The sequence below is a fragment of the Cricetulus griseus genome (assembly GCF_003668045.3).
Source record: "Cricetulus griseus strain 17A/GY chromosome 1 unlocalized genomic scaffold, alternate assembly CriGri-PICRH-1.0 chr1_0, whole genome shotgun sequence".
In the NCBI taxonomy this organism is placed as follows: domain Eukaryota; kingdom Metazoa; phylum Chordata; class Mammalia; order Rodentia; family Cricetidae; genus Cricetulus; species Cricetulus griseus.
Genome location: NW_023276806.1, coordinates 68,084,215 through 68,107,208, shown reverse-complemented (window position 1 = coordinate 68,107,208; position 22,994 = coordinate 68,084,215). Strand labels below are relative to the sequence as shown.

The 22,994-nt window shown below is 35.6% G+C and overlaps 1 protein-coding gene across 5 annotated transcripts in view; it reads left to right on the top strand.

Annotated features, from left to right (window-relative positions):
* The window catches only part of Lrba (LPS responsive beige-like anchor protein), a 561,457-nt gene that overhangs the window by 92,434 nt on the left and 446,029 nt on the right, over nucleotides 1-22,994 (top strand). For all 5 annotated transcript variants that reach the window (XM_027392996.2, XM_027392995.2, XM_027392998.1 and 2 more), the window contains 5 exons: nucleotides 1,106-1,198; nucleotides 2,310-2,418; nucleotides 2,959-3,040; nucleotides 5,328-5,451; nucleotides 5,873-6,065. In XM_027392996.2, the coding sequence (XP_027248797.1) occupies nucleotides 1,106-1,198; nucleotides 2,310-2,418; nucleotides 2,959-3,040; nucleotides 5,328-5,451; nucleotides 5,873-6,065 (601 nt within the window). The remainder of the gene's footprint in view (nucleotides 1-1,105; nucleotides 1,199-2,309; nucleotides 2,419-2,958; nucleotides 3,041-5,327; nucleotides 5,452-5,872; nucleotides 6,066-22,994) is intronic.

Below are 22,994 nucleotides of genomic sequence, written 5' to 3'. Positions count from 1 at the left end.
ATTCATATTTTTTTGTTTTAACCTACTGGGCCATCTGTGTAACCATTGGATTTTGGTTGGGTTCACAAGTGGATATAATCCAAAGACAGTGACTACCTCTTTTCCAGAATTTTTTAGTAACCAGTAGTTCTGCAGGAAGAGATGAGACCCCATGAGCCCCTCCCCCATTAATAACTGATTGTTGACAGGGCTGGTCCTGTGTGGGCCTACTGCCAGTCTTGTCAGGGCCTAGGCAAGTAACTGAAGCTGCTGTGGGTGGGTTCAAGATTACAAGAACTGTGTCAGACTGAGAAGATGGTTGTTTTATAAGCCTCCACCATCTTCCAACTCTTAATTTTTTTCTACTGTCTTCTGTAATGTTCCCTTGAACTTTCGAGTGTGTAGCCTAAATGTCTTGTTTATATACACAACAGTTATGTATTCTCAGTGTCTTGATGAGGCATGAGTCTCTACATTCACAACCATTCACTGCAAAGAGAGTCATTTGTCTATGGGAAGAAACATAGGTAGTTTGACACTATGTGTATTTGACTTTACAACAGGAGTAACCTGCTAGGGCCTATGCTTTCCTTGTCATATATCTCTAGTTAGGTTTACAGTGCATGCATGCATGGGTTTTCTCCCTATGTAGGATTCCCTATGTAGCCCAAACTTCATGGTGATGATCCTCCTGCCTCAACTTTGAGTGCTGGGCTTGTAGGCATGTACCACCACACCTAATAATCAATTGTTTTAAAAACTAATTTGTACTACTTATATGTCTTTTCTGATGATCACACATTACTGGTTCATACCTTTGTTTTCATGGTGATAATAATTATTCATAATTTTAAGTATGTGCTACCATTAAATAGTGTTTTAAGCCAAGTTTATATAGTAAGATTAGCATATGTGTTGTGCCTTGAGAAGTCACTTGTGTTCTTTGGAATATTTAGTTAATTATGATATGTTTTCACTAAAAGGATCTAGAGTCTGAGATAAAAGAATTTTAGGTGTCACAAATGTATACTAAATTTACTTACATATTATTTGAAATAAGTTTGCAATGATATTTACCTTGAAAATTATATTTAGACTAGTTTGTTCTTAATTTTTATTTATCCAGTGTTATTTATAAACTTTTGGCATCAAAAAGTGAAGGAATCAGAGTACAAGCACTCAAGGCACTGGGCTATTTTTTAAAACATCTGGCCCCAAAGTGAGTATGTTTGAAATCTAAACTGAACTGTTAGATATTATTTATTTAAAGCTTTGAAATAAGGTTTCTGTTCTGTGGTTCCTTTAGTTTCTTTCTTTGTTGTTGTGGTTCAGATTACTTAATTTTAAGTCATAAATTGCCATATAAGTTTAATGCCATTGTTGTACATTTTAAAGAAAACTGGACGAGAGTATTTAGGTTCTGATATTTTTTATGTGTTGGGTTTTTATGAGATTAGTATGAATGCATTGAAGGCTTCATTTTGGTAAACTGGATCACCCTGTGTATTATCTGTATAATTTACCTTGAAATAGTAACCCAAACGTGACAACCAGCACATTCATCTATTACTCCATCATAGTTTATTACAGAACTTTAAATTTTGGAGGTAGAACAAGTGGTGGTAAACTGCAGTCTTTCTGAACCTGGCTGCTACCTGTATGTAAAGTTTTATTACATCACAACCACACTATTACTTGCATATCACTTGTGGCTGTATTCATGGTATAAAGACAATGCTGAGATGTGACAGAGACCATATGGTACACAAGATCTTAAATATCTACTATGTAGAAAAAGTTGGTTGACCCCAGGGTAGAATTCAAGTATATGATTACTAGTTTTAAAGTTTATGCTTGGAATGTTAATTTTAGTGTACATATTTCTATAGTGTTCAGTTTCCTAAATCGTGTACATCCCCTCCCACCCCCATTGTGATTCTGAAGCATTCATGTGCCCTAGTAGGGCATAGCCTAGTTAGCAGCAACAGATAACTAACTGCTCTGAAAAATTTAGTGCAAGTTTTTTCTGTGCTATACCATAGCCATGTCTTTTGTCTCTTGAACTCCACATATGCTTATACTGTGGTTAACACTGAAAGTTCTAGGTGGGAGGATGGGAGGACAGGAGGGAGGGGGAACTGGGATTGGTATGTAAAACAAGATTGTTTTTAATTTAAATAAAAATTAATTAAAAAAAGAAAAAAGTTCTAGGTTGAAGAATCTTATGAGAGTAATTGAGTTGGAATTTATAATAAAAACTTCTGTGTTTCCTTTATGTAGTTTTAAGCCCCAAAACTCTGTATTTTGTAATTTCTTTCATGTTATCTTAGGAGAAAAGCTGAAGTCATGCTTGGGCATGGGTTGTTTTCTTTGCTAGCTGAGAGACTCATGCTTCAGACAAATCTAATCTCAATGACCACATATAATGTTCTGTTTGAGGTAAGAATGTAGTTAGAAATCATTCATTAATTTATTATTATGTCTTTATCATTGTCAGTATTTAAATAAAATGAGATCATTTGTTTATAATATACCACTTTTAAATTATTTATATAAAGGTAATATGGCTGCATTTTAGAAGTTTATTAATCATGAATTATTAAGTAATTTAGTTAGCCCTATTTTGTGTTTGTTCCATTGTGTTGATTATTTGATGTTTCATTTTATAATGAAGTTAAAATAGCATTATGGTGTTAAAGGTGTCAAAAATAGTATTGAAAATATAGGATTATGTTATAAATTTTATTTTTGAAACAGCTTCATTTTGAAGCTCAGTCTGTTCCATAATCCAGCTTTGTATCCAAGACACACTGTAAAGTCTTGGCAGTTCCCCTGCCTTAGTCTCCCTAGAGCTGTGGTGACAGGCATGAGTCCTATGCCCAGCTGCACACACTGAGCTTTCGTATTGTGCTTAGACGTCCTTAACAGTGATACTCACCCAGCTATTATGCTAATATAGTTTGTTGTTTACCTTTGCAGATTCTTATAGAACAGATCAGTACTCAGGTGAACCATAAACAACATCCAGATCCTGATTCTACAGTAAAAATACAAAACCCTCGTATGTATTTTACATACTTTAAAATTACCTTTTCTACTTTAAATAAAGTCTACACAAAGCCAAAATTAATATTAGTGAAGCAAGTTGCTATTTTCTCAATGAATCATAATAGTTGTATCTATGTTTTATATAGAATGTTATGCCAAATTGATGCGGTTACTATATTTATATGATGTTGGTTTAGTTTTCTTTCTGATTTTTCAGAAAAGTTTTTATTATAGTATTTAGCAATGTCAGGCTAAATTATATAAACAATGGGAGACAGTTTTTAATTTTAAATTATTATCAGTAAAAGAATGCCAAGTTTGATGTGGGAACACAGTCTTATTTAAATCTTACTTAAAATTATTACATTCTGGACATGTTCATTTCATCATCTTATTTTTAAGATTGTGTCACCAGAGTAACTAGTTAGAAGACTTTTAGAATTTTAATTACTTTTTATATAGAGAGGAATTCTAAAATTAAGTTACCTTTGTGTTTCTATGTATAGTTTGCTACAGTGTATCAATTTTAAAATTATGAAACTTTAAAGTTTACTTTTCCTCTGTTTTCCAAGTCATATGTTGTCATTCATTGTTCAGAGTGAAAAGGAAAAAAATTTAAATGTAAGAATTTTAGAGTATTTTATCAACTTAGACCGTGTTATTCTAACATAGTAGCTGAGACTGGATAAATCAAAAGAGTAGAATTTATTTATTTATTTTTTCAAATTTTGTATTCGCTGAAGTGCAAGCTGAAGGCTCTTGTATTTGGTCTGGTGAGAGCTGCTCTGCCCACTGAGGAAGATAGAGCAAGCAAGCTTCATCTCATTAACTGGGGAGCCCTCAAGCCCGGTTATGTTTTAAAGGCCCCACCTCCCAGCCTTGTCGTGTGGGTAGCACCTGCATTTTGTAGAGGAAGCATTCAAACCATACCATTTGATCCTTTAGTGCCTAACCAACTGGCTCAGGAAATGCAGTACATATAATGGGGTAGTTCAAGATACAGCTCACCCGGGGTGTGGAGAAGGTGGCTCAGTGGTCAAGAGCACCCTGATTCTTTTTTCATGGGCGCAAGTTCAAATCCCAGCACCCATATTGTGGCATTCACCATTGGATGTAACTATACTCCTAGGATCCAGTCCCTTCTTCTGGCCTCTGTGGTCACTCCATGCCCTTGATATGTAAGACATACATATAAGCAAGATACTCATATACATTAAAAAGAAAAAAAGATAGAGGCCACCTGGTTCAACTCTTCACCAGTTTACTAGTTTGTGATTTTTATGAACTCTAAAATGAAGATAATAAATAGTGTCTACATTCTGTTGTGAAAATCCTTTGGCTCTGTTGAATGTGATTTCATTCAACAGTGCCCTAGGACAGCATATCCTCAGAGTAAATCACAGGATTCTTATTATCATGAATACCATCATCACTGTAATAATTTAGGTAGAAAACTTTGGAGTTATCAGAAGAATTTGGAAATTACTCTTAAAAATATCATTAATTCCATGGTAGAGTATCCTAATTTTGAATGTTTAATTTTATTTATCAGAATTCTTGACAAGGGGCTGATGTAGAATTCTTAAACTTTTAATTAGGTAGGTTTTGGTATATTGTTTAAATATGTAGTTATAGCTATTTTTAACAATCTATAGTTCAGATTAAGTGTTTTATAAAGTTCTTTCCATACAAAAAGTCCATTTAGTAGCGGTTTTATTTGTATTTTGTGGAGGATAGGCTGTTGAATAGGTTTTATTTTTCCTTTGTATTATTTTTTCTTATGTTACCTTTAGAATTAGAGAAGAAATATTTAGAGCTTTAAAAATTTATTCCATAACAGAAATAAATTTATTTTTTTCTCTTTAATTCTTTGATTATAATGGGGATTTTTGTTTGCTTTTTAAGATCAACTTTGCACTTTGGTAGAAACTAAACATTTTGTTCATTTATCATTTAAACATTATTGGTTGGACTGTATAAAATGCAACTCTGGCTGGGGTGTAACTCAATGGTTGAGCACTTGCTAAGGCTCTGGGTTCCATTTTTTGGAGAGGAAGAGGCAATCAACATGACATTAAATCATTGTATTGTTTATAAGTTCTTTTTAATGAATATAGTTCCTTTCTATAAATTTAAAGATTCTTTAAAATAAATTATAAGTTAGCATGTTTCTCCAATTTTTGTAAAATGTTTTCAGTAGACATTTATAAAGAAAAGCTAAAGAAATTGCTTATATTAATCTACCTTCATGAATTTTTTGTTTCACTTGTTTTTTTACTTATTTATGAACTGTCTTACAGAGATACTGAAAGTAATTGCGACCCTACTTCGAAATTCTCCCCAGTGCCCCGAGAGCATGGAGGTTCGCCGAGCCTTTCTTTCTGACATGATTAAACTTTTTAATAACAGTAGAGAAAACAGGAGGTAAGCTGGAACAGAGAAAGCATTCATTTATAGTTTTCATACCTACTTTTGGATGATTCTAGTCTGTCATAGAAAAATTCCTCCTTATAAGTATGTGTAAGTAACACATAGGAGTTAGAATTTTTATTACCACATTGTTAGAACTGTTTTGAATTGTACTTTAGATAACTATGTTATTCCTCCTGCCCCACCCATCCTGAGACAGGGTTTCTTTGTATAGCTCTGGCTGTCCCATAACTCTCTCTGTAGACCAGATTGCCCTCCAACTCAGATATCCATCTGCCTCTATCTCATGAGTCCTGGAATTAAATGTGTGGGCTACCCCATCTGACCTACCCCCTCGCCCGCCTTTATTTACTCTTTATAATTCTGGTAATTTTATAGTTTTTAGTAATTCAATATTTTTTTAAATAACTTTTAGGAGCTTGTTACAGTGCTCTGTGTGGCAAGAATGGATGCTTTCTCTCTGCTATTTTAATCCTAAGAATTCAGATGAGCAAAAGATAACAGAAATGGTATATGCCATATTCAGAATCCTGCTTTACCATGCAGTCAAATATGAGTGGGGTGGCTGGCGAGTATGGGTGGATACCTTATCCATCACACATTCAAAGGTAAGTTGCTTTATGGAAGTCTGTTAAGTACCTATAATTTTGAATTTTACTCAAGTAAAATATTATGTTTGAAATAAAGAAAAAAGGCCCTAGACACAAGGGGGTTGGCCTAGGCCCTATCCCAAAGAATGTGACAGATTTTGAAGACCCCCCCCCCCCCCCCCGTGGAAGGCCTCACCCTCCCTTGGGAGCAGAAAGGGTATGGGATAGGTAGGGTGTTAGTTGGGGGAGGCAGGGGAGGAGGGGAGGGATGGGACCTGGGATTGACATGCAAAATAATTTTCTTTCTAATTAAATAAAAAAAGAAAAAAGGCAAGTTATTTTCTGAAAATATAGTGAAGTAAAAACTAAAAAGGCATTAATGTTTCTTATTTAGATCTGAAATAATGATTTTCAAGTGACAGCATTTTGTGTGTTTAAACTAAGTAAAGTTGAACTTCATGTCATAGTATATAGGAATTTATATTTTCATGTATGCCACACTCAGATATTTTTCTCTGAATTTTTTATTGTTGTTAGGAAGTTTTGAACACAAGGTGGCGCACCATGCTCAAGGATTGGAGTTTTTTGTTTTTGTTGGATCCCCCCCCCCCCCCCCCCCCCGCCCCATAACTATAAAGTTGAATAAAAGGAAAGTTTTGGCTTATATTTGCACTTTTCTCTGGTCAAAGTCAGGTAAAAAATTGGTTTTAAAGAAACTATTTGCCTGTTTTCCATTTTTAAACGCAACATCTTATGTAACACAGGATGGCCAGGAACTCCTTATTTAGTTAAGAGTGACCTGGAACTTGTGATCCTCCTGTCTCTACCTCCTAATTGCTGAGTGGTAGGCTTATTTTACCTCTCCCAACCTGCTCTTTGCTTTTTTAGCTTTAAAATTTTTTTAAATGAAATATCCTAGACATTGAAGTATATAAAAAACAATGTACCTAATACTTAGCCTTTGTAAAATTAAGTACCCCTTCTCAAATGTTTTGTCTGTCCTTCTTCATTCTATCTCCTACTGTCACTCTCCACTAAAATAATTTGATGTTACTATTTCTGTATATTCTCTATACTTTTACTACAGTATATACCTTCATGTAATTTTTTAGTTTTTTGTTTTGTCAGTGCTAGGTATTGAGCCTAGTGCAGAATGTGTGTCAGGCAAGCTCACTGTTATGAGTCATACTGTCAGATCTTTATAGCTCTTAACAATAAATAATGTTCTTTTTTGTGTTTAAACTTAAGGTTAGTGCTGTTATGCTAAATGGGTTTTGCAAATTATTGTTTATACACTGTTGCTTTGATTCATCCATTTTTACCATCCATGTAGTTGTGTTCATTTTCTCAGTCAGTCTTCCATGCTTTGACTTCATTCTTCTACCAGTTGGTGAGATATTTTGCGTATTTGAGAGTTGGTATAAATTCTTAGAACTATAATATGTAAGATTTTGTAAGATAATATAATTTCCCTCTCAAACTAGTACATACGTTTATATTCTTTGTAAGTTCTTATTGCTTCACACCATTTCATCACTTTGTTTGGAGTTTAAATATTTGACAAGGTTAAATTTTTATTTGATGTTTTCTTGTTATGTGCTTCTGCATGTCTTTAATCATAGTACACAGGATACAGAAGGATCTCTGTTAGAGCACCCAAGTTCAGTTACTAGAACCCATGTCAGGTGACTCAACTGCTTCTAACTCCATTACCAAGGGTATCCAATATCTATGGCCTCTGAGGGCATCTGCATTCATATGCACAATCCCACATGCAGACACATACATACACTAATTAAAATAATAAAAGTAAATCTTAAGAAAATTTAGTGGGAAATATGAAAATAATATCTGATTTCATAAAGTGCTTTTGTTCTATGCACCAGATTTTTGAGACTGATCAATTTAGTTCAAAGCACTGTTCAGCTACCAAAGTCCAAGAAGAAAACCATGCCTGCTACAAATAAGGATTCTGGAACATAATCAATCCCATCTATGTATTTATTAATATTATATGGCTGTTTTTGCACTACAAGTATAAATTGAGTATCCCCTGTAGAACCACATGTTAAAAGCCTTAGCTGCCCAGAATGTGATCCTGTACAGCAACAGTTTCCCATCCCTATGTACTTTATTTTGGTTTGTACTATGAGAGCTGACTACATTGCCTCTATTACAGTGGGCAGCTGCAATCTGGGTTGATTTTCTGTTAGTAGATTTTCACCCTTTACAGAGAGATAATGAGAATTTTTGGAGTGTCATATACATTTAGATTAGATTTCAGAGCTATCTAGTGGGATTGCAGGTTAGGAAAGGGCCAAGTAAGAAGCAGATTTTATTTTCATTTTTCTGAAAAAAAATATATATATGCCTTAGAAAGGACGGCTAGAGGAATATAACCTTAAGAGAGATGCAGGAGACTGATGCATGTGATCAAGAGAGACTGAAAAGAGACACTACAAAAATTATATGTTGTAAATCCAGATAGACTGGGTGACTAGATAAATTGTCATTTAAAACTGAAGTCCTAAACAATGTAAAGGATTTGGGTAAATGGAAAGGACTGTGTAAATTAAGATTTAACACAGCATGACATATTTGAAAATAACTATAATCCTACAGCTACAGTGTAGTTTCTTGCCAAGTAGTAAAAGTTAGAAAATACTTTTATCAATGGTATCAATGGAAGACAAGGCAAACGTATGTGGAAAAAAGTAAAAAAAGCGAATTCGCTATTAAAAGAAATAATAAACTACCTACGGAGGGAAACAACATGTTATTTTTAGATTGATATATCCTTAATCTTACATGGAGTCTATGGCATTATATTGTTTGGGTAGAAGTCTACAAGAAAGTCCAATTCCACAGAGTGTAGCTGGGCAGGAGAACTTCACAGATTCTACAAAAACATCTCAAAACTCTTCGGGTGACACTTAGTGTGATCTGTACCTCCATGATTGTCTGCTCAACTTTATGCTTTTTCTCTGTCTCTGTCTTCTCTTTCTCAACCAGTATTACCACCTTACATCTTTTTCTGTTCTCTCTAATATCTCTACTCAGTGTGGCTTTCTGCTGGGAACCTTCTTTACCCTGTCTGTTCCTCCTTTAGTGGAGCTGCAGCTCTTTCATCTCCACTCATCTCTCTGTGCTCTGTTGTTTGGTTGATTTTTGTCTCAGCAGTCTCAGTTATTCTGTGCCCCAGCTTCTTTCTTGTCATCTGCTCTTTTTCTTCCAATATTTAATTTTTTCTCTTTCTTTTACTCCCTATATGTATTCACTGTTTTGTTCCTTCTGGCTTCTGTTTGAATACTTTTCTAAATACTATGAAAGTTGAAAGAAGAATCCAAAACAGATATTATCCTGGAAGGTATTGTTTTCTAAGGGAAGAAAACATACGTGAAAAAAGGGCTGTATACAAGGTTAAAGGTTGCAAATACACAGTGAAAATAGTGATTGCTTCTACCCAAGGGCATGGAGAAGTTGTGTAACAGGTGACATTGGATACATCTTAAGGAATAAATTGGACTCATGTAGATCGAAATTGGGTGACTTTCTGGTAGAGGAAGCAGAGTATGCGAAGACTAATAGATACTGTCACTGAGGAAAAAGTGGTGACCAGGTTTGCATCGAGTTGTGTGACTTGTATGAAGGAGAATGCTATGTATAATGCACCAGGGTGAACCAACATTAACCCTGTATGTCCCTGTGACACTTACGAATTTTTTACTTGCAGCTATTAACATTTCTTTTTATCATCCATTGATCTGTGCTTGATGCTGAGTTTTTAGCAGTAATATATTGTTTGTTGTGGGAAGGGAAAGGAACAATCATTGTTTAGTTTAGCTTGGTTTACTCTGTGTATGATTAAACAACTCATTCTTATCAAGAAGCCATGAACAGTGTCAGTGGATGCTTATGAAAGCACCTGTGCCATGGCCACTCAGAGTATGATGTTGGGCCACTCTTTCAGAGTAATTTAGGATGCACATTTTATTATAGTTTTCTTTGTCCCACCCAAAATCTTATTCATGTGTTGGGGGGACTAGAATTTATTAGATCTGGGGATCAAATGCTATGCAAGATGTCTTCTACTAAGCTATACCACAGGCTATAAATCTGCTCTTGGCTCTGTGTGGTGGTGTATGCCTATAATCCCAGCTATTCGTAAAGATGACAGAAGATGATCCTTTGTTCAAGACCAGCCCGGTTACTGTAGAGACCCAATTTCAAAACACACCCAAGCACTCACTCACGCACATACTCACTCACGCACACACCCACACATGCATGCATCCATGCAGGCATGCACGCTGTACATATATACATAAAATAAGCTCTTATGCACAAAGAAGTTTGTATACTCCTCTGATTATACAGGAAGTACTTTTGCTATTTTCATAAAATTCTTCCCTCTCTATCTTTACATTAAGCTGATAATGTAGTGTAGGATGTTTTACTTCTTAGAAAAGAAGTGTGGAGATATGGAAATTGAATGTGTACCTCAGTTATAATTTCTTAATAGATTTTTAATTATAAAAATCTGTTTACCATTTTGTAAGTTTCAATATGGTGTAGAAAATGTTAAAAGGAGGAAATATACTATTTTATGTAGTATTTGAAAGCAGTGCTTGCCTGTCTGTCTGTCTGTCTGTCTGTCTGTCGTCTGTCTGTCTGTCTGTCTATCTATCCATCCATCCTAGACATAGATTATATAGAGTAAATACAGAGTAGTCAGAGAGAAGAGGCAGACATTGTTCAGTTTATATTTTTCTTTACTTCAGTGCCTTTTGATTTGAAACAGATCTTAAAACTGCTTTGCAAAGAAAATAATTGCTTTAAGGAGAGGCCTTGTGACTACTTTCCGATAAAAGCCAGTCCTCTGCTTCCTTTTTAAAGGAAATGCTGACTGAAGAAATTGTGGAGTATTTTTATTTTTGTATTTTAAAATTGTAGTAAAACTAGATTTGCCACATTTTTGCCAGGATGATATATTTAGATAAAAGCAGACTACCAAATGGAGTTGTGAGAGAGCAAAGAAAAACTTGTTTCAAGTTGGCTCATGTAATTTCAACTTTTAATTTTGGTTTTCCACACATATATTTTCATTTTCTTTGTGGGGGTTTTCTTCATTGATTAAAAGTTAAAAGGTATTTCTTTTCCCTAAACTGTATACAAGATAACTTATTTAAATGCTGCTACATTCATTCTTTTTTTTATTGTTGAAATGTTATTTTTAAAATGGACAACTTGTATTCTGAGGCTCTTCATATGAATATCTAATAGAGTTAGAGATTGGTGTGAATTATTAAGTTAAGGAGGTGAACAATTTGTAGCATGCTAAATATTCTGTTGAAGTTTTTTAACCAAATTTTCTATCTATGAAAGTATGCATTTAAAAGCATCTTAAGTACTTTGTTGCATGTATTGCCCTTTGCATTTTGCAATGATTTTGGGCCTTAGTATCACAAATTTATATTGTAGTTCTTGATGAAGAACCGATGTGTAAAGAACTAAGTTGCAGAATTGGACAGCTTTTGCTTTTGCAGTTACATCAGGATATATGCAGCAGCTATAAAAAGCCAAAGAAACTCAATTGCAATTTTATTGTTCAGTTTGATAGATTTCCTGCCACCTTTGTAGCAGGGAAGCTGTTTGTCATTGTGTGCTGTTCCACCAACAGTGGAACTAGGTTTTATAAGCAGTAATAGGCTTCTAGCAACTGCTCTGGGCTGCTTACTGTGGACTGAGGGTTTCAGATGTGTGCCCAGCAACCTGTGTAATTTCATTGTTGTCTGTTTTCATTTTTAGAAAGTTTCCCTCTTTTTAGAAAAGAGTAAATGGTAATACAGTTAAATAATAATATTTTTATTTGGCATTCTGAAATGCTTCTACTCTTTAATTATACTTTATTTGAACTTACTGTGAGAATGCCCTAAAATGCTTTTTTTTTAATATAAAGAAATAGAGCTTCATCCTTCAGACAATGTATTTTTCTAAATCAGTGGTGCCAAAAGATGAAAAATAATGAACAAGTAAAAATTAATTGTGCTTGAATTAAAAATAAAATGTGAATTAGATTTGTATTCAACTGGATGAACTGATTATTAGAGAATGTTATCTACTGGTAGTAATCTGAGAAACTGTTCAATTGTTTATTTCAGTCATGTTAGAGGCAAAATGGTAGAACAATAAGATTAAAAGCCATCCATTAAGAAATGTCAAGAGCCAATCAGAGGGCTTAGTGGGTAAAGGTATATATTGCCTATCATGATAAACCCGAGTTTGATCCTTGGACTCATAGCTTGAAGGAGAGAATTCTCCTCCACATGTGCTGTGGTGAATGAACGCACATGTATTCATATATAAATAAAATTTAATTTTAAAAGCTAAAAAAAGCAATGTCCTAGTTACACATTTTTCATGTTTCACAGATTTGCATTTTATGAATGATTGACGAAGTATCCTTGTCTTAAAAATTTTTTAGTAAAAATACCTTTGGTTATTTCTTTTAAAATCTGAAAGTAACAAGAAAATTTGTATATACATAAAACTCCTAAGCCATCCAATGTCCAGATATCTGTATATGACTTAATAATAGTATTTGGATAAGATTCTCAGGTCCACTAACCCATATGTGTAAATGTACAAATACATCTAGTTATTTTCTTCCAAAAATTTGGTTATATTTATCTCTTTTATGATCTATTTCCATTTAATGACTATATTACTTGGCATTTTAATTGTTACATAGTAGTTGGAGTATGTACTATGTTGTACTATAAAAAAGTAAAGTTAGCTTTGGCATTTATGTACCATCTGAGTGTAACCAGAACACTTATTATCCTAGTGGTTGTTGTATTAATGATTCTGATTTCTTTCTTTTTTTATTTTCTGGCATTCTCTAGAGTTTTATTTGGAAGTGCCATTGGAAGTGATCACTAAAACAAAAACTATTAATTTATATTTTAATGTGTTACATAAATGTTATACTTATTATTGAGCAGTGATGTCCTGATCATGGGTTTGTACATCCTTCATGTTTATCTTTTCATAGGATGCATTTTTGTAGCATTTCCAGAATTTTTGTATTTTAGAATGTTTATCATGCATTTTAGAATGTTTTAGTAGTTACACTAAACTGCTTCCTTAAATTTTTTAGTTATTTATATACCAGATTTGCATGTAACAATGTGTTGAGATTTTTTTTTTCAAGAAAATAAAATTCATCAGATGGGATCAGGGGCATTCAGTGGGGTATGGTCATTCTTATGCCTTCTTTGAGCCCTTTTCTTTCTGTTGTTTTGCCTTATCCAACTTGGATATGATAGTTTTGTTGTAGCTTCTTTCTGTTGTTTTGCCTTATCCAACTTGGATATGATAGTTTTTGTTGTAGCTTATTATTTTTTGTTATCTCTTATTAGCTTCTTATTTTGTTTTATTTTTTATTATTTTTACATTCCAACCCAAGTTCCCCTCCCTTTCCTTCTCCCTTCTCCTCACCTCCTCTCATACCCCCCCCATCTACTCCTCAGAGGGGATAAGGCCTTCCTTGGGGAGTCACCAAAGTCTGGGATACCAAGTTGAGGTAGGACCAAGCTGTGAAACAGGCTGGACATAGTATCCCACCATAGGTAATGTGCTCCAAAAGCCAGTTTATGTACCTGGAATAAGTTCTAGTCCCATTGGTAGGGAACCCCCCCCCCCCCCAAACAGATCAAGCCCCATAACCATCACCCTCATTCAGAGGGCCTAGTTTGGTCCCATGCAAGTTCCCCAGGTGTCAGTCTAGAGTCCATTAGCTCCATTAGCTCCAGTCATCTCTTTCTGCAGTTTTTTCCATCATGATCTTGACCCCCACCCTTGCTCATATGATCTCTCCTCCCTCTCTTCAACTGAACTTCAAGAACCAAGCCCAGTACTTGGCTGTGGATCACTGCATCTTATTGAGAGACAGATCTGATGGGAGGGGAGGTACTGGGAAGAGTTGAGGGAAGGGAAACTGCATTCAGGATATATTGTATGAGAAAAGCATCTTATCTTTATGAAAGTGGGGAAAAAGAAAATCAAGTTGAAGATGATTATTTTTATTATAGTAGAAAAGATCATTAGACTATGTATTCTGGGCTGCTGCTTGTTTCTTCAATGTTGGGGAAAGCTTACTCTCTGAGATGCATCCCTAGCCATTGTATTTTGTGACATTGTGTAGCTTAAGCAGACTTCTCCTTTTCTTTTTCTTTTGTTTTTATTGCAAATAATGTTTTCCCCATATAATATATTATGATTATGGTTTCTACTCCCCCATGTCCTTCCAGATCCTCCCCACCTCCCCACATGTCCAATTCCATGCTTTCTCTTTCTTTAGAAAACAAAAAGGCAAAAAGGCAAAAAAAACAAAAACAAACAAAAAAACCCAGTCAAACTAGAATAAAATAAAGAGAAACAATAAGTATTATATATATAGGTGCATGTGTGTGTGGGCACATGGGGCACATACACACACACACACACACACACACACACACACACACACACACACACACCATAAAACACATAATTATAAATTATAGTATATAAGCAGAAGGCCAGACAAAGCATTCATTATAAGACAAAACATCTTCAAAAATGGTCACCTACTGCTGGGCATTGGGCATACTCTTAAGTGTGGTTTGTATACACAGTAAGTCTCCATCAAAGAAAACTGATTTTTTTCTTTGTGAGCAGTTGTCAATCAGAGATAGCTTTTGGGTAAGGGATGAGGGCTTGTGTCCATTTTTCCTCTCAGCACTGGGAATCTGCCTGCCAATGTCTCTGTGAGTTCATATGTGTATCAGTCCTGCTGTGTTTAGGGCCTCGTTTCCTTTGTTTCCTGCATCAGTCCTGGCTCTTACAATCTTTCCACTTCCTCTTTGTATAGTTCCTTGAGTCTGAGGTGTTGCAGGAATTTAGCAGTCACTGTATCAAGGGTGCCCATTAGAACAGAATGTTGTTTTTTAGAAGTACTTTAACCTTGAAGAAATCTTGGTAGAAATCAGTGATTGTTTTCTGTGATTTATGGAGTTGTTTTTCTGAAGCAGCTTTACAACTTTTGCATGGCTTTAGTCACATGACACTCCTGGTACACCTGGAGCTCTTGGATTATTGGGTACTGCAAACAGTATGCAATAAAGACTAAAGTGGTGTGACCATGATGCTTTCCTTTAGAAAAAACATATACATTATTAGGTTAGAAACTTTGGTATGAGAAACTTGTTTACCCAAAAAGCAATTTCGTGTAACAGTCAATAAATATGCCTTTGAACGGCTGTTCAAGGGTCAGTTCATCAGAAGCTGGACATTCCTGCTGCCACAGGGACCTAAAATTCATCTTGGAGTGACTTCTTTCTTTGACTTACCCACACAACATAGAACACCCAACATTTGGTGCCCAACAACATGGAACACTACACTGAGAGGAGGGGTTTGATGAAGATATCCCATTTAGAACTGAGTGTTCCAATATCTCTCATTCTCAGCACACTGTCCAGTTGTGGGCCTGTATATTAATTTCCATTTACTGAAGGAGGAAGCTTTTCTGATGATGGCTGAGTGAGGACCTGAGTTATGGGTACAGCAGAATGTCATTAGGAGTCATTGTATTGCTATGATCTTTTAGCAGAACAATAATGTTTGGTTTTCTTCAGGTTTGTGGCCTATGTGATCTCTGATCCTTGGCTACCTGAGCTGTGTCAGGCATGGGTTCCATCTTATGGAGTTGACCTTAAATCCAATCAGATAGTGGTTGGTTGTGCTACTACATTAGCCTGTTGTGCAGGCAAGTTATCACTGTAGATTGCTGGATTCATAGGTGGGTTGGTAATTGCCTTTCTCTTTGGGTAGCATGCAGAGTATCTTCCAGTACCATGAACATTCGTCAGTAGGGGTGAAGGCTCTAGGTGGTCACCAGTTTTACTTCTTCATGCTCAATGAGTTTTGTAGATACTGTCTTCAGTAATAGGGCCTTACTATTAGTTTGTGAAGAACAGCCAGTAAGTAGCCTTGGTAATAGCCTGAGTTGTTTGTGTGTTTCCATGGTCAACAATTAATTTAATTATTAAATATAACTCATTACTGGCACTGGAGATTTCATTTGGTGGCAAGAGAAGCCTAGTTGGAACTTTGTCTCCCCCATTATTTGGTGATTTCATTTAGATTTCTTTTGTATATGTATGTATGTATTTTAAGAAGCTTCAACTGCAGTAGGTTTCCATATGACCACTCAAAATGGTAAGGCAGACTTTGAACTCCAGATTCTCTTGTCTCTGTCTCACTTGTTCTGGGACTATAGATGGTGCTGTCACAATCTGGTTACTGACATATTTTGTCATGATTTGCCTTAACTTTGTCTAATGAAGAGAATAGATATGCAATTAAGTGTTTGTCCATGATACCAAATGCTTACAGTATTGTGTATGAACTATCAGTATGTTACCTTTTGCTTAAGAACTTAAAAGAAAGATGCATGCAGAGTCACCTATGAAAATGAGTTTCATTTAGTGTATTGTAAAGAATATTATTGACTGGTGAACAATTACTATTTAGGAATTACGGTATTTTATGGAAATCTGAGCACCAAGTTTACCTTTTGTTTTAAGTAAATTATAGAATATTCCCATATATTAGCATACTTAGTACAGATACTAATGATCTTAGGGTTTCTTTTTAAATTATATACTCATGTAATATTGTTAAGGAAATATTGCTTAAAACATTTTATGAAAGGAGAAAGTTTGTATTATTAGGTTGCTTACTAATGACTATGATCAACGTAAGAGTGAGAACTGCAGATTTGTCGGAAAAATCTTGTAGGGGAGAAAAATCTTTCCTTCCTACCCATTCTACCTTATTGGCCAGGCCATTGGCAATTAGACTGGCAAAAGATAAATAAGACAAGTATGTATCAGTTCATTTAAAATAAATTTTAAACCCATCATAAGGATATGAATAATCAGTGAAACCATTAAATTTGCTGTTTTTATGCTCTGTTAGACAAAGAGGGAACATTGTGGAAAGATAAGATGAAGAAGCATGAGCTACAAGTAAATTAGCAAAGTGTCAGAAATTTAGATTCCTCCCAGTATGTGCTGTTTGTGGAAATAAGATTATTCTTTTCCTCCCATTACAGGGAGGGTGTCTTTTGGGGCATGTCTCGACTTTCATGACTTGTTTCTTAAGACATGGGAGCATAAGTTTAGAGGTCCTTCTAACATTTCTTAGTTGCTCAGTTAAAATATGTAAGATTCTGATACAGCACTCTGAGCACTGTCAACTAAAAGGAAACAAATGCATCTTTGTTACAAAAAAAAAAATAAAAAATCAAGCACTGTTCTATAACCCAAAGTCAAAAGACCAGTAATAAATTAGGAAGAACTTCTTAAAAGTAAAGATTAGTATTCCCAATTAGAAATTGATAGAAAAAGACAATATAATATAATTATGTCCAAGGGACACAAATATCTCACAGAAGACTATGTAAAAATTATTTTATATGTATTTTTTCTTTTTTTATTAGAAAGAAAATTATTATACATGTCAATCCCAGGTCCCTCCCCTTGTCCCCTGCCCCCCCAACTAATGCCCTACCTATCCCATACCCTTTCTGCTCCCTAGGGAGGATGAGGCCTCCATAGGGGGGGTCTTCAAAGTCTTTCATATTCTTTGGGATAGGGCCTAGGCCAACTCCCTTGTGTCTAGGCTCAGGGAGTATCCCGCCATGTGGGATAGGCTCCTAAAGTCCATTCATATGGTAGCGGTAAGTACTGATCCACTACAAGAGACCCCATAGATTTCCAAGGTCTCCTCACTGACACCCACATTCAGGGGGTCTGGATCAGTCCCTTGCTATCAGTTTCCCAGCTATCAGTCTGGGGACCAAGAGTTCTCCCTTGTTCAGGTCAGCTGTTTCTGTGGGTTTCACCAGCCTGGTATTGACCCCTTTGCTCATCAGTCTTCCTTCTCTGCAACTGGATTTCAGCTCAGTTCAAGCTTTAGATTTGGGTGTCAGCTTCTATTTCCACCAGCTGCTGGATGAAGGCTGTATGGTGGCATATGAATTAGTTATCAATCTCATTATCGGGAGAGGGCATTTAAGGTAGCCTCTCCTCTGTTGCTTAGATTGCTAGTTGATGTCATCTTTGTAGCTCTCCAGACATTTCCCTAGTACCTGATTTCTCTTTGAACTTATAATGTCTCCCTCTATTATATTATCTCTTATCTTGCTGTCTTCTGTTCTTCCCCCAACTCAACCTCCCTGTCCCATCATGTCTTCCTCACCCCACTTCTTCTCCCCTTCTCATTCTCCTAGTTCCCTCTCTCCTCCCTATTTTAGATTTATAAAAAGATTCTGGACCACCTTATTATAAGAAGACTTTCAAGTAATATTATTTTGAGCTAATTGACCAAAAATAATTAGGTGAAAAATATTAGGAATATTGGTTAACATATGGTATATTTGAATAAAATGCTTTTTTATATAACAACTTTTTTTTTTTTCAAGACAGGGTTTCTCTGTATTGTTTTGAAGGCTGTCCTGGCACTCGCTCTGGAGACCAGGCTGGCCTCGAACTCACAGAGATCCACCTGCCTCTGCCTCCCGAGTGCTGGGATTAAAGGCCACAAACACCTGGCTTTATATAACAGCTTTTACATAACAATTTATACCTGTGTGCATATGGAAAGCAATACTTTGGAATGATACATGAGAAATTAATTACTTGATTGTTGGCAGAATTTTTGCCTTTGAGGTTGAGTGTGATAGAAAGATGTTTTTATACTGTATACTTTTTGTATATTTGAGCCATATGAATTAATCTATTCCAAAATCACTTTTGGTTCATTGTATGAATGAATGAATTTACAGTGGTTATGGCATATATCACTTGTTTTTCTTATAGGGTAGTTTTCCTTTGTTATTAAGCTTGTAATGTTATTTTCATAATACCTTCATTTTAATAGTTTCTCTGAGATAGCATATGCCTTATATTTGATATCTCACCAGAAAACTCTACTAGTAGAGAAAGTGGTTTTGAATATAGATTTGATCTGTGTAGGATTTTATTTTACTATTATATCTTCCGCCATGTTGAATATTGTTCTATCAGTCTCTAAAGATCTTGTCTGTGGTAGTAATCTTTTGACTGATATACATTGATATTTCATAGGGAATGATTCTGTTGCCTTTAAAACACATGTCTTATTTCTCTGTTATGGAAAATATTGTTAACCTAAGAACTAGAAACCAAGATGTCATATTCAGCAAGTATTGTACAAAATAATACAGTGAAAAGATGCATTTGTTTAATAAAAATCCAGTTGCTAAACATGCCTGTCAATTTTTAAAAGGTCTAAAGTTTTATAAGTTAGATTTTCTTAATATATGAAATAAAAAGATAATAATAGTGTCTTGATTAATTTCTCTTTTATCTCCTAGTTAGCAAATTTGAGTACCAACTAAGTTGCAAGCAATGGCAAAAAATCTTGTAGTTAATAGCACATAAGTACCTTTAACTGGGAGTTTATAGAAGTGCTTTTCAAACATTACAAACAGCTATAGATTAGCAATCAAATGTTTGTGAAGATTAATGACTAGTCTTTTAGCTGGGCAATTTAGAACAATATCTGGTAATTAATTGTGAATTATCAGTTTTAAGTTACAAATACCTTTAGGAAAACAGCATAAAAAGATAACAGTGGTAATTGTTTAATTACCACTTAGCTTTTATTCTGTTGGAATATATTAAAGAGAAATTAGTAAACCAACTGAACTTAGAATTTTTCTTTTCTTTTTTCCTTTTTTTAAATTTTTAAAAATAATCTTTTATTTTACATACCAGTTCCAGATCCCCCTTCCTCCCCTACTCTCCTACCCCCACCTTCCCTTTACCCTAACCACTCATCCACTCCTCAGAGATAGACAAGGCCTCCAATGGGGAGTCAACAAAGTCTGTCACATCACCAAGTTGAGGCAGGACCAAGGCCCTTCCCCCTGTATCTAGGCTGAACATGGTATCCCTCCATAGGGAATAAGCTCCAGATGGCCAGTTCATTCACCATGTATAATAAATCCTGGTCCCACTGCCAGTGGCCCCATAAACTGTCACCCACATTCAGAGGGCCTAGTTCAGTCCCTCTGAGATTCCCCAGCATCAGTCTGGAGTCAGTGAGCTCATACTAGCTTAGATCAGTTGTTTCTTTGGGTTTCCCCGTCATGGTCTTGACCCCTTTCCTCATATTATCACTCCTACCTTGCTTTGACCAGCTCAGCCCAGTGCTTAGTTGTGGATCTCTGCATCTGCTTCCATCTGCTGGATGAAGGTTCTATGATGACAATTAAAGTAGTCATCAATCTGATTACAGGGGATGGCCAGTTCCGGCATCCACTTCACTATTGCCTAGAATCTTAGGTGGGGTCATCCTTGTGGATTTCTGGGAATTTCCCTAGTGCCAGATTTCTTGCTAATCCCATAATGGCTCCCTCTATCAAGGTATCTCTTTCCTTGCTCTCCCTCTCTGTCCTTCCCCCAACTTAACCATCCAGGTCCCTCATGTTCTCCTTCCCCGCCTCCCCTCCCTCCTTTCCTCACACCCCTGCCCCCACACTCCCAGTTTACTCAGGAGATCTTCTCTGTTTCCCCTCCCTAGGCAGATCTGTATGTGTCTCTCTTAGGGTCCTCCTTAGCTTCTCTGGGGTTGTGGATTGTAGCCTGGTTATCTTTTGCTCTTTGTCTAATATCCACTTATGAGTGAGTGCATGCCATGTTTGTCTTTCTATGTCTGGGTTACCTCACCCAGGATTTTTTTTCTAGTTGCATCCATTTGCCTGCAAATTTAAAGATGTCAATGTTTTTTTTTTATTGTTGTTGTTGTTGTTTTACCATTGAGTAATACTCCATTGTATAAATGTATCACATTTTCTTTATTCAATCTTCGGTTAAGGGAAACATCTAGATTGTTTCCAGGTCCTGGCTCTTATAAACAATGCTGCTATGAGCATAGATGAGCAGATGTCTTTGTGATATGATTGTGCATCCTTTGGGTATATGCCCAAGAGTGGTATCGCTGGGTATTGAGGGAAATTGATCCACAATTTTCTGAGAAACCATCATACTGTTTTCCACAGTGGCTGTAAGAGTTGGCACTCCCACTAGCAGTGGAGGAGTGTCCCCCTTACTCCACAATCTCTCCAACATAAGCAATACAAAGAGTTGGTTCTTTGAGAAAATCAACAATTTAGACAAACTCTTCTCCAGACTAACAAAAAGGCAGAGAGAGAATATCCAAATTAATAAAATCAGAAATGAGAAGGAGGATATAACAACAGACACTGAGAAAATCCAGAGAATCATTAGGTCATACTTTGAAAACCTGTACTCCACAAAATTTGAAAATGTAAAAGAAATAAACAAATTTCTGGATAGGTACCACATACCAGAATTAAATCAAGACCAGATAAATAATTTAAATATACCTATAACCGCTAATGAAATAGAAGTAATCATCAAAAGTCTCCCAACCAAAAAAAGCCCAGGGCCAGATCGTTTCAGTGCAGAATTCTACCAGAATTTCAAAGAAGATCTAATACCAATACTCCTCAAATTGTTCCATACAATAGAAACAGAAGGAACATTGCCAAACTCTTTTTACGAGGCTTCAGTTACCCTGATAGCCAAACCACACAAAGACACAACTGAAAAAGAGAATTACAGACGAATCTTCCTCATGAACATTGACACAAAAATACTTAATGAAATACTGGCAAGCTGAATCCAAGAATACATTAAAAAAAATCATTCACCATGATCAAGCAGGCTCCATCCTAGAGATGCAGGGATGGTTTAACGTATGAAAATCTGTCAACATGATCCACCGTATAAACAAAATGAAAAAGCAAACAAACAAACCCCAAAACACAAACAACCAAAAAACATAATCATCTCATTAGAAGCTGAAAAAACCTATGACAAAATCCAACACTCCCTCATGTAAAGGTCTTGGAGAGATCAGGTTTATGAGGAATGTATATAAACATAATAACAATATACAGCAAGCCAACAGCCAACATCAAATTAATTGGAGAGAAACTCAAAGCGATTCCATAAAAATCAGAAACAAGACAAGACTGTCTACTCTTTCCCTATCTATCCAACAGAGTACTTAAGTTCTAAGCTAGAGCAATAAAACAACAAAAGGAGATGAAGGGGATACAAATTGGAAAGGTAGAAGTCAAACTTTCCCTATTTGCAGATATGATAGTATATAATTGACCCCTAAAATTTTACCATGGAACTCCTACAGCAATCAACTACTTCAGTAACGTGTCAGGATACAAGATTAACTCAAAAAGAATCAGTAGCCCTCCTATATATAGATGATAAATGGGCTGAGAAAGAAATCAGGGAAACATCACTCTTTACAGTAGCCACAAACAACATAAAATATCTTGGGGTGATTCTAACCAAACAAGTGAAAGACCTGTGTGACAAAAATTTTAAGTCTTTAAAGAAAGAACTAGGAGAAGATACCAGAAAATGGAAATAGCTCCCATGCTCTTGGATAGGTAGGATCAACATAGTAAAAATGTCAATCTTACCAAAAGCAATCTGCAAATTCATTGCAATACTCATGAAAATCCCAGCACAATTCTTCACAGACCTTGAAAAAGCTACACTTAACCTCATGTGGAAAAACAAAAAATACCAGATTAGCCAGAACAATCCTGTACAATAAAGGAACTTCTGGAGGCATCACCACCCCTGATTTCAAGCTCTACTGTATAGCTGTAATAATAAAAAAACAGCTTGGTATTGGCGGAAAAAAAAATGTGGGTCAATTGAATCGAATTGAAGACCCTGATACTAATTCACACACCTATGACCACCTGATTTTTGACAAAGAAGCCAAAATTGTACAATG